Here is a 12,808-nt window from a genome sequence, read left to right on the forward strand (position 1 = left end):
GAGAGGCAGAAGTGAGTAAGGCAGGTACCACAGATGGGAGAGGGGAGGGAGGAGGCAGAACTGATGAAGTGTCCTGGCAAACAAATTGCTGGTACAGGACAAGCAGTGCTGAGCTTCTTTCCTTCTTTGTCCTTGTCCTTCCTCCCCCTGCTCCAGATTCAGCAAAGGCAGTTCAACAAGGCTTCCAATTCTACTTACTGCATATTCATGGTCAACAAGCCATATGCCATTACCTGCTCCGTGGTGGCCTTCTACATTCCCTTCCTCCTGATGGTGCTGGCCTACTACCGCATCTACGTGACGGCCAGGGAGCACGCCCGCCAGATCCAGGTGCTGCAGCGCGCAGGGGCCCCCAGCGACGGCCGGCAGCACCACCCCGACCAGCACAGCACCCACCGCATGAAGACTGAGACCAAAGCTGCCAAGACCCTGTGCATCATCATGGGATGCTTCTGCCTGTGCTGGGCTCCCTTCTTTGTCACAAACATAGTGGACCCTTTCATAAACTACACGGTGCCAGGAAAGCTGTGGACGGCTTTCCTGTGGCTGGGCTACATCAATTCAGGGTTGAACCCTTTTCTCTACGCCTTCCTGAACAAGTCTTTCAGGCGTGCCTTCCTCATCATCCTCTGCTGTGGTGATGAGCGATACCGAAGGCCTTCCATCCTGGGGCAGACGGTCCCCTGCTCTACCACCACAATAAACGGATCGACCCATGTACTAAGGTGAGCCTTTCTTGGGTGCTGTGAACTGCCTGGAGTCACTAGAAAGAGTACTTTGGAGATTTGGTTTAAGGGTTGGGTTTGCTCTGCATTTGAAATATCTGAGGGATGAACTGTTTAAAAAGGGAATGGGCAAGAGGAGTGTCCAGAAATCTTTAGGGTGCTCAAAGCAACCCAAGTCTGTAGATGAGTGCTGGCGTCCACAGTTTCTCCAGAGGTGCATTCAGGATAGAGTCGGGAGAATGCAGAAGTTGTGTGTGCATTTTGGCAAGCCCTGCTTTTTTGGTCTGAGGGGACCCCACAGGGAGCACCTTGAGAGAGGCTGTCTTCTCTCCCATTGCTCCTTCTATGGTTCTGCTGAGAACCAGACACATCTGCATCTTCTGAACTACTGAAAGGCAAAGTATGAACTTCCTCAAACACCTTGACTCTGTGGGTTCACTTCCATGGCTGTGTGGGAGGAGGGATAGTGCCATCAGGTTTTAGCAGCCCTGTAAGTACTGAGGTGTCTGCCTTTTACTGTAACCCAGTCAAAGCCTGTCCCTGTGCAAAGCAGAGACACCCAGCTCTGTGTGAACCTGGGGAGCTGAGCATGCCTCTCATGGGCTACATGATACAGTCCTGCTGGTTGAACGCTCAGGGTCCCAGTGAATTTGATCCCCATACCTCACACCCCCACCCTTCACAGTGTACCACCATGTGCTCATTGCAGGAGAGAGTGTGTAGGCTGTGTACTCTGGGATACAGTGGCTGCTGGAGGGCACTGTGGTATGAGGCACCCTCTGAGAAGTGGGAGGCACAACACAGGAGGGAAGGGATGAACAACGGTCTTGTGTAGTGTCAGAACAAACTGCAGTCTGAATAAAACCATACATGACTCTCTGCAGCTGTCTAGAGGAGATTTGGTTCTTTTGGGAGATGGATTCATGGCTCTTCACAGGCAGATAAGGACTTGGTAACTGTATTTGTATTCAGAGCTAAACCCATCCAGAGACTAAATCAGACACTGAGCTCTTCCCAGCTGAGTCTCATCTGCTGGTTTGCCCCAAGCTCCCTTCTGCAATGATCTCTGAAGTTTTGGAAGAGTCCTGAGCTGTGTAATGAATGGGAGATGGGGCAAGGCTTGTAGCAACCTTGAGACAAACTTCTCAAGCTTTCTAAGTCATGAAGGACATGACAATGTATTTATCTTCTCCTGATTAAAAGCTGTTTGGTGGCCATGGTCCCAGAGCCCTCTTGTGATGGATGCATGGCACTGTGCCATGCTCAGCCTGTATTTCTATTGGAGCTGTGCTCCTGGGGACAAGCCAGATGCTGTGGTTAGGAGGATTGAGAGAACAGCCCTTGCTGGACAAAGCACATCATCCTATGGTGACCCAACCAGTGCCTCTGTCTGGGGAGCTGCAGGGGCAAGCACTGGAAAGGTGTCCCCTGCACTGTGTGCAGGGGAGGGCAGGGAGAGCTTGCTCTCATCCTGAGTTAACTGGGGTAGTCTCATGACTGCTCCCAGCAGTTGCAGGGATCAGCCTGGTGGTTTAAACACAGAGAGTGGCATCTGTTTTGGCTAGCAAGCACAGCAAGAAGATACCTTTTGTTAAGTATACAAGGCAGAGAGATGACACAGAGGCTTTCTGAGGTGTGTATTTGAGATGAGGAGGGCAGAGAACTCATCAGTCCAGAAGGTGAATTGCTTCAGTGCTTGCTGATGTTTGATCTCTAAGTGTTGTAGATAGCAGTGCCAGTGCCTCCTCTTGTCTCCAAACTGTCTTGCTGCTTTTGCACTAAGTTATCTTTCTGTGAGACCTCATTGTTCTGGGTGTGCTCTTGAGAGTACAAGCAGGCAAGGAGACTCTGCATGCTGCTGGGGGTTTCCTTCATTCTGTGCTGAGTGTCCCTAAGCTAGCAAACTCCTAATTTTGTGACTTTTTAAACACACCAGTGTTCCTGGGGTAGCCCATACATATGTGAAGAGTCACTTAACCTCCAAAGCTAGAGGTGGTCATGGTCTTGACTGCTCTGGCCAACTGTGGGGTTTCTAGTGGGCCACAGCAAATGGTAGATCCCACCATAGAGCTGCAGTTTGGCTTTCCTCATTTTCAGCTTCTCCCTTCCACTTGCACCACTCTGTTCCCACGTACAGGATATCCTTGGAAATGTCTAACAATCCTATCAATCTAGATGTGACAACCACTGCAAAAGGCCCCATAAGTACCAAGCTTGTACAGGGCTTCTTGTCCACATCTAGCTTTTATGAGTACTTTTATGGAGGAGTGAATTGCCTCTCTTTAAGATACTGCATGTGCAAGTCAGACTATCTCCTGCCTTTCCATCTTGTCCCAGCTCTGCAGAAGACACTTGCTCCCCACTGCTGCATCCCCTCCTCCCTCCCTGTGCCAGAGGGATGTGGCTCTCCACATCAGCACTTCAGAGAGCAATTACTTTCTGTTTTCCCCAACTGTGTAACTGATGAGAAAAGTGTGACTTCTTTCCCTGGTGCAGATTATGTGCTGATGATAAAGGTGTGAGGATTAAAGCAAAACCAACTAATTGTAGTCTGTGGGTAGTTAATCTCCTTTGAGGAATTTTTATTTTATTTCTTCAGCGCTTCTCTCTTAAATGGTAAAAAAAATAAAAGATTGGTCCCAGCACAGATGGAAGAGAAACGCAGTGAGGCAGATTCTCTCAAGGTGTCATGTTCATCTCTTTACTAGCTTGGAAATACAAGTGGTTTGTGCCTAGCAGCTGAAATACTGAAACCTTCCTGTATGACTTGGCTTCACACCAACCCAACAGAGAAGCTGCATAGGGGCTTGACCAGGTTTACACAGTTCTTTTCCAACCTCAAAGTTATTTCTTCCCAACCAAGAGCTTCTGCAGATGGGGAAGTTGCACATGTGGGATTTTACAGCTGCTTTTTATAACCTGGCAAGTAGAGCAGTGAAGAGGACATACCTTGTGCTGAATCCAGGGCTGAGTTCCTCCCCCAGAACCTGCAGAGATTTGCAGTTTTGTACTAAATTGACTTGAGTCATTGAGCCTTAAATGGAGTCAGAAGTGGCTGACAATAGGTCTGGAATTTCTGACGTCCAGTCTTAAGAAGATCTGAACTTCAGCTCTGCCTGTCCAAACCATTCAGTCCTTGCTCACAATCATCTCTCTGGTGTGTTTGCAAGTGCAAGAATGTGTTTGTCACTGTGAGAATTCAGGCTTGTGCTCTTAGATGTGTCTGACCTGTGAGGGAGGGAAGGCATTTCTTCTCTTTTTTTGCATCTGATAACTTTAGTGTCAAAATGTTCTGATATTCCCATTTGGAAATTTTTCACATTTATTTTAGGAATGGGGGGAAAAAAAGAAGGTGGTGGAGCAGAGTGCAGAAAAACATGGCAGTGACAAGAGGCAGGGAGGCACTTTCTACAGCACACATGGGACCAGATGCAGCCACAGTTGCAATGGGCAAGGGAGCAGACTGCACAGTTTCTCAGCAATCGGTACGAGGGTGACCACAGCTTTCTTAATCCCCTGGCAACCACCCCACTTTATCCCTAAGGTATGAAATAGAAGGTGGGAAAAGATTTTCCTGTTGCCCTTTTTGTTCTTGGTGTGAGAGATATCTATTCCTTAGGTGGGGTAAGATAGGGTGAAAAATGTGTTTTGAAGATATGAACAGCCAGAAGACAGGATATGATTAGAGCTGGGTCTATTTATAAGATGGGAAAGAGTATTAGAATTAAGTATTCAGCTTTGAAAGAACATTTTGATTTTTCTGTTGTCCAAGTTTGCTTTCTTTAAATGTAGGAATTGCCAGCACCCCTGGATATTCATCTGTTTAAATTCTGATGTGTACCATTTACTGCGAAATTCAGGCAGGACTGTAGCAAATGGTGAACTGAAATTTGCAGGTGTGGCTACAATCCAAAATTCATGCCCTATTCATTTTTCAGTGGCTGAAATTGCAACTCACAGGTCATATACAAAGGTTTGTTTCTGTGGCTGTGGCACAAATTGTGTAATTCGTTATAAACATTTGCCATTCATAGTTCTAATAACCTATGGCTTGGGACATTATTCATTGAAAGGACTTGGGAATCATTCTCAATAGTGAGTGGATAGGAAGATTTAGAATGAGCACTCAGCTAACATGGTAAAAATGAGTACAATAACTGCAGTAGACAAGGGTTTCTGGATGGCTGTGGCATGTGTCAGGAGTTCTGTGCACCATGAAACTGAAAGCAAAATGCCATAATCATCTGTAAAATGCTTTATTGCTTTTGTCATGCATATATATTTACTCAACACAAACCAACAAACTCATGCCTTTGTGAATCATTAAACTCTTGTACTGCACAAGTGGATAGGAGCCCAAACCAGCATTGCTTGAATTCTTGGATAAAACAAGCTCTGAATTTTTTTCACAGTAAAGGAGATGACTTTGGGTAAAATGTTTTGGTTCATGATGAGAGTAGTCATATTCTGGAACATTTGGGTCAAGGAGGTCACTTTGGTGTATTCCCCATTTCCTCTCACAAGTGCACTGTTCAGCACAAGACAGTGTATTAGTCTCTTCAAGGGAATGAGTGGTTTATTTACTCATTTTCCATTGCAGAGAGGTCTTCACAGACAGGGCTGATGCCAATTTTATTTCTCCAAGGTAAAACACATCCTGATTTTCATTTTTGAAGAGCCAAGAGAAACAAAGTGGAAAAAAAAAAGAAAGAAAGAAGGAGAGGAAAAAAAAAAAAAAGGCAGCAGTGTGCACCATGGGGGGCAGAAGTTCCTCATCTTCCTAAATAGAAAATTAAATAAATGACCCAATCAGCCCACACTCATGTCAGCACTCTGAAGGTGCACACAATGCTGGGGGAAGTATGCAGTAAATCATTGTGGTGCCAGCACTCAGCACCAGAGCACTGCTGCAGGGTCTTACTGGTCCCTATAGGGAACCTGAGTAATTGTGGCAGTAAATCTCCTGAACTGCTGTGAGCCCCGGTGCTTCCTTGCTGCTCTTGGAAAAGGTGACTCAGGTCTCCTGTTTTCAGAAGTTTAGCAACTCCACAGCTTTCAGATCTGGTGGAATAAGAATATATCCACTTTGGCTGTAGGGAAGAGGTCAGAGCTGTCATGGAGTTAAGGGAGAAGTGGTGTTTGCCAATTGGCAATGCTTCCCCAAGGGCAGTGCACAGGGGTGGTCCTGCCCCACAGCTCAGTCCCTCCCACAGAGCTGCCCCAACTCGAAGCTGGGAGCCCCTCCTGGCACATATACACTGTGAAATGTCTGCTGCAGTTCAAGGGGAGAGCTGTTGTGGCTCTGGTGGTGTCTGCACAGTGAAGGAAGTTCCATGGGTGCCTGTGCACCCAATACCCCTGCTCCGCATGGCCAGGTCCTCCTGTTGCAGAGGTTTGACGTGCAGGGTCAGGGCTTCAGGGCAAATTTGCACCCAGGTTTAGCTTTGTGTTGCCACTTCCAGTCCATAAAGACAAAGGTAGGAGCTCTTTCTTTTTTTTCTCACCTGTTCCTGGCCTGAAACAGAGGAGCCTTTGGGGTAAATGCCACTACATACAAGTGGGATGGATGGGCTGATGGCATTCTATTGCTTTCTGCAGCTTTAAAACGATGAGTGAGTTACAGACTTTCCCCCTCTGTTTATGAGGCAGCTTTTCACAAACTGCCATCATGAAACCCTCCTGGCTTTGCAAGGCTGCCAGCTCAACGCTCCATTTCCCTTTGCACCTGGGGTCTGGCCAACACCCTGACAAAAGTACCCCACTGCCTGGGCGCTGCCTGCAGCAAACACACATCAGGATGCCCACATGACAACTGCTGTGGAAGCAAAGCAATTTGTATATTTTCAAAGCTAATTTGGAATGGCCATGCCTTTTTGACAGCTTTAATTTCACAAGGTCATGAACTCCATCAGTGTCACCCCCTCACAGGTCAAATCCTAGCTGGCCAGGTGACCCTGTGTCACCATGCACTGTCTCCTTTTCCTACAAAGTCACCTTCAGGAGAATGAGCACATTTGGCGGCCATGGTGTTACTCTTTTGGCTATTTCCGAGCTCCTGGGCTCAGAAATGACTTCATGAGATGGATTAAAGAGGGCTGTAGTTTCCCTGTGTGCCCAGGCAGTGAGTATGGGCTAAATCATGCAGCAGGTTCAGTGCCCAGCCTGGCTCATTTCACGTGTGTTCATAGGGAATCACAGGTATCCCGCCCGTGATGGGATTTCATGGGCAGCAGTTGTGGCTTGACTCAAAACACAGAGGTTACTCTGATGGAACTGGCAGGTCTCTCTCTCTCTCTCAAGGATTGGGATTTACAAGTGTCTCCTCCTGTTCTGCCTCCTGCTCTGTTCCTCTTATCTCTTATCCTTCCTTAGGCACTAAGACAGCCGCAGAGACTGCAGAGGTTCCTGAGACAGGATAGCAGCCTGTGTGCTGCGGGTGGGAGAGCCCTGGCATCTCCCACCGCTCCTCCACAGCAGCAGTGGGCTGGTACCAGCAGTGGGGCTTTCCCACCCCAGCCCAGCCAACCTCCAGCTGACAGCCTGGCCAACAGTCTCCTTAGCCTCTGCTTTGCACTTCTTCTCCAGCTCTCCTGAGGCAGAGCCATTCCTTGGCTTTGGGCAAGCCGAAAGCTGTCCTGGCGCAGGCGCTTCACCGGCTGAGGAGCCTTTAGCCTCTGAGCAGGGCTGTGAGCCTTCACTCTCACATCTTCCCCGCACGACGGAGCGGCCGCTGCTGGCACTGGCACTGGTGTTTTGCAGAAAGGAGGGGCCACAGCAGCAAGCACAGAGGGACAGGTCTGGCACAGCCAGGACAACATGGCAGCTCTCCCTGCTGAAGTCCCCAAGAAAACTTTTCAGTAGCAATGGAGAGGAGTCTGAGCCCAGGTCTGCTGCTGCTGCTACATGATGCTGAGAGTTTGTCTTCCCTGTTTCCTTTCTCTCTCATGTGTGCACGCATTTGGAAATGACCAATTCTGTAACCCAGGGGGAAATTATTTCTGGAAAGAAGGAGATGTTACAGGCTGTGTGATTGAGGGATGTTACACCCTGCCCTGCTTGTGATGTTGGAAAGAGGATGGTGGCATGAGGGCTGCAGCAAGAACCTGGAATTCAGCTCCAGGCTGCAGCAGCAACCAGCCAGGCTGGGCAAGGAAGGGCTTTGGTGCTGCTTTAAAAACACAGCAAATGATATTAAAGTACAAGCACAACTTTGCTTGGATAAACTCCCGAAAGTCTCTGATATACAGTTAGCCAGGAGGTGAAAGATGAAGGTTTGGGTTCAAACTGAGAGTACTGTGACTGCCTTCAGCTTCAAAGCCAGCTATTTGCATTCCTCACTCAGCTAGGCTGCATGGAGGCTCCACCAATTTAGTTGAAAGGGTAAAAACCATTTGTTGTTTCTCTCAGAGTTTCTGAAGGGTTTTTTGTAGCTTTTGCTGTTAAGAAATAGGCAAGTGGCAGCACCTGGTTGCACAAAATTCACAAGCATCCCCAGGCAGGGAACAAAACCCCATCAATTACAACATGTTGTTTTAGCTTGGTTTGATCAAATTGATGTGGAAGTGAAGCTTCTCTGTGACTCAGTTTTTAAACACGGAAGATGCAGATCTTTGATTTGAATTTGTTTTGGTTTTTTTTTTTTATTTGAGTGCTAACTAACTAACATGAATGCCATTCTAAAAGGTTTTTTTTCCCCTTTACACACACCAGATTTTTCTGTAGATGTCCATTGGGTTTTTTCCTATTGCTAAAGTCTCATGTGGTAAAGAATTCCAGTAGCAGGATGCTGCTGCCCCAAGCTACAATTACTTAGAGCAAGATCAGACCGAACTTCTGACTGGCAGGACCTGCCTGGGAATTTTAATGATCCTGCAAGATGAATCAGAGCTTTGACATGTGTTATCACATATTCACTACAAAGTCATCAGCCCCAGGATGGATCATTCAAACTTGGTCACCTCTTTCCTTCATTGCCTCATTGCTTGCTGTTTCACACTGGATTTCCACAGGTGATTTTGGAGGCACAGTGTAGGCAGTGTCTATTTTGCTGTGCTTGTGAGACTTGGAGTAATTACAGGCTACCAAGCTTTAGGATGTGTGTTGTAATGTCTCCAGCAGTCACCTTATTAATGAGACCAATAGGCAAGAACTTCATCTCTCAGGGAATATGCTAATAAAGCACATTCCCACTAAGCTCTTTTTAGGAGGTTTCCAAGCAAAAGATCAACAAACACAGCAAATGTTGGCATGCTCCTGACATCTCCATCCCCTGCAAATTTTGCTTTTCATCTCTTTTTGACAGAAGTTCAAAGGACAGAAGTCCCTTGTTAAGAGACACAAATAATTTTGTTTTCAGAGAACCTGATGAAATACTGCTATGTGCAGCTAATACCTTTGTGTGTGTTTGAGCTGGGATTTTGATTCTTGTCCTTGATAGCAGGGATTTATTTTGCTTCTTCTTAGCAAATAGACACAAACATTGTGTTTGCATGCAAACCATCAGGATCTTTGTGATTAAATTACTCTGACAAGCAGGACTGGGGGCAGCCACCCTCAGCTGACTGTACCCCACAGTTGCCTTACTGCATTGCTCTGTGGTGGCTGGAGGACTGGAGGAATGTCCTCTTCTGCAACTGGGAGGGCTCTGTCCTCAGGGACCCAACCAGTGCTTAGCAAATGGGACCAGAGAAACTAATGAAATTGTTCATTAAATGGTCATAAATCTTGGTGGATTGACTTCAGTTGCAGAAGTGTCATTTTTCATCAGCTGCTGGTGCCTGGATAAGCAGTGCTGACATCCTTGGGTGCTGTCAGGCAGCTCTTTTCGCCAGCTTTGTATGCTTGCCCTGTCACAAGTCTGCAAGAACAGCATTAGGCAAGGCCAAAAAGCTTACCCCATGAAGCATCAGGACTGCTGGGAGGGTAGTGAGCAGGTGGCTCCTTGGGTCACTCCGGAGGCTGCTCATTCCACTGTAGTACAGAGCCATGCCAAGGAGAGAAACCTCCCAAGACTTCTCTATCCCAAGGCATGAAATGTTATATCAACATTTAAAAATGGTGACTTCAGAGGTGACAAAAGAGTGTAGTGCCTTCATTTTGGCATAGCCCCAGCACTGCAACCAGAGATTGCTCAAGATGTATTTTCCACTCTGATAATTTCAAGTATCAGTTCCCTGTGCTGGCAGGAGCAGCACCATGTGGCTCCATACCACAGCCAAAGCATGGCTGTCTGGTTTTGTCTGGTAATACGGCAGCTGAGAGGGGATCTGATTGTTGTAGAGACTGGGAAGGGAGAAGAGTTGCTTAAACGAAGGAATAATGCTGACACAAGAACAAATGGACATAAAGTAGCCAGGAATAAATTTAAGCATGAAATTCAATGAAAGGGTCCAGTTGTCATGGCAGTGACAGTTTAAACCAACCTCTTAAAAGGACTAGAGGGGGAAAATTACTTTTTAACAATCTGCAGTCCAATGAATTTACAAAAATCTTCTCATTACATGGTATGACTGTGATAGCAGGAAACTGCCTCAGGAGCCTACAACGCCTCAAAGTGAGAATGGTCAGACTATTTGATCTAGAGCATGAGGTTAAAAAAAAAATCTCAAAAGACAGAGCAATGTCTGTACCACTGGTAAACATGAGATTATGAAAAGTAGCTCTCAGTTCCCCAAACTAATTTCATTTTATGAGGTTGCAATTTGCAAGGTTTGTGCCACGTTTGACTTGGTGCTTACATCAGCATGGCACATATTAACTAGCTCAGCCTTGTAGTTTGTAAAGCCTAATAAAATTACCATCTTCTAGTGGGTATGTTCCCAGTCAAGACTCTTAAGGAACAAGTTTTGGCTAGAAGCTGTTTACTTTTATCTCCCCTCTGGAGGAAAACAAATAATTGATGATAAGATTGCAGATATCACAAAATCAGAGGACTAACAGTAATAAGAGCGAACAGCACAGGGATGTTCTGTGCTCTGAATTATTTGGTTAACTGAGCACAGGGAAAATGTTTCCACAGGCTACAGAAACATGATCTTTATGGCTGTGCCTTCCAGCATACTGAACAGAGACCACAGGCTAATCAAATGAGCAGCCTGTGTGAAACAGGCTTCCATGCTGAACTCCCACTTCATACTGAGCCTGAGAGGTGATGGGGCCAGTGCTGCCCCTGCCCAGGCAGGGCTGGCAGTGGGGGATCACACTCTGAAAAGAGGCTGGGAAAAAAAGGACTGCGATTAAAGGCTTTCAAAAGAAGCTGTAACAAAATAGTCCTACCACAGCAACTGTTGATCTTATACTAGAGAAGGTAGAGAGATCAGTGTCTGTTTGGGTACTGAAGTCTAGTGCACAGATGTGTGGCAAGGGAAATACCTGGAAGTTCAAAGTGCACAAACTTGATTCAGAAACACAGTGTTCATTTTTAACTCTGCAAACCATAAGCCATGACAACAGATTATCATATGCAGGTTTCTTCCACTAGAAATTTAAGACTGAAGATTGCCTTTCTTTGTAACAACCTCTCTAGTTCAAGAAAGGGTATTGAACACAAAGCAAGAAGGGAAGACCTGCAGCCTGTTGTGTTCAGGATGTACTGGGCTTCTGCTAGGTGAGTGAGCTGACCTCCAAGACAGGGATGTCCTCAGCTGTTTTAGTTTCAGTCCATTGCTTTGTTGTACTGGCAACTTCCAGCCAGGAGCAAGTTCACCGTTTTGCTGGGTACTCCATGATTTCAGAGAATAAAGACAACCCAAATGCCCAGCAGCTGTGCCCAGGACAAGCAAAAGACAGGTGGTAGCAGTTGGAGAGCAGAGGGACACTGCATGGCACAGAACTGGCAGGCTAGACTACAGCCTGAGCCGACCAGCTCTCAGCAGTGTGTGGCTTTGTAAGCAGCTGGAGTATTTTATTGCATCCCAGTGGGGAATGATAAGAGCAAGAAAGGCAAATCAACTTCCACCTCTGTCCTTGAAGTATTAGCAGAGGCAGCACAAGTATATTGGTTGGAGTTCAGTTTGGCACAAGGGTTCTCACTGACCTTGAAATAACCTCTGTTATGTCTCTAAATAGATTTATTTTGTGCCTTTGCTCTTATTTCCCAGTTTATTATTCAGAATTTGTATGTGATTCTATGTACAGTAAGTACCTACTGTACCTGTCCTATTCTGCCCTTTAAAGCTAGGCTGGACAAAGTAGTTTAAAATAATACAGGGGGACAATCTTGTACCAGGCAAAAGGCTCAGACTGGGGAATTAGAGTATAGCACTTAGTCTCCCTTTTGCTACTGTTGTTAATCTTAGTCAAGAGATAATTTGATTTTCACTGAAATTGCATTAGCTGCAAACCTGAAAAGGTATTCTGTAAAAATATAGATTAGACTCAGTAACAACTGAAAAAAAAAAGAGGTTTGCAATTTCTTGGAGGAGCTTTCTTGTAATTTTTTCGATGAAGCTTTGCCAATATTTACAATCAAACTTATGTTCCAGCTTCCCTGGCATGATTTTATGATTTGGCATCAGTCTTCTGCACAGTAACAGCCTTCTAGTGTAACAGTCACAAATACTGTGACTGAGAGGTGTGAAGGATTACAAGCAGGACACAGCTATAAATATCAGGAGGTACATGATAGCTCAACCAGGAGATACAGGCTGAGTCAGGAAGTGCAAGGTGAGATTGCTGTGCAGGATGCAAGAGCAGAGAAGCCCTCAGGCCTGCAAATTTAGCTGTTCCACAACAGCAGAAGTTAGCACCATAAAAACAGAGCTGCACACATGACAAAGGGCTTGGCCAGGTGTTGTCCTGTGCAGCATCAAGTAACCTACACAATGAAAGATGAGACATCACCATCCTCACAACTGTCTTGTCCCTCCTTTCCCCTCTCCTGCATCTGAAGAAAGATGTGTGTGCTTTTGTACCTCCTGACTTCTACAAGCAGGTGACTGCACAGGGCACCCCGTGTCCTTCTCTACCACCATGTGCAAAAGCATTTGCACTGGCCAGGACATACACCCAGCATGGTAGCACACACAGGGATGTGTTCAGGGCAAAGCAGCCACAGCCATGGCTGGGCTGGTGGGAAGGTGCAG

At 46.3% G+C, this 12,808-nt stretch overlaps 1 protein-coding gene across 1 annotated transcript in view; it reads left to right on the plus strand.

Moving 5' to 3' along the window:
• HTR4 (5-hydroxytryptamine receptor 4) overlaps window positions 1–12,808 on the plus strand; it is a 70,642-nt gene that overhangs the window by 24,585 nt on the left and 33,249 nt on the right. Inside the window, exon 5 of the mRNA XM_054389247.1 lies at window positions 157–725. Within this exon, the coding sequence (XP_054245222.1) occupies window positions 157–725 (569 nt within the window). The remainder of the gene's footprint in view (window positions 1–156; window positions 726–12,808) is intronic.

The sequence above is a fragment of the Indicator indicator genome, chromosome 18 (assembly GCF_027791375.1).
Source record: "Indicator indicator isolate 239-I01 chromosome 18, UM_Iind_1.1, whole genome shotgun sequence".
Lineage (NCBI taxonomy): Eukaryota > Metazoa > Chordata > Aves > Piciformes > Indicatoridae > Indicator > Indicator indicator.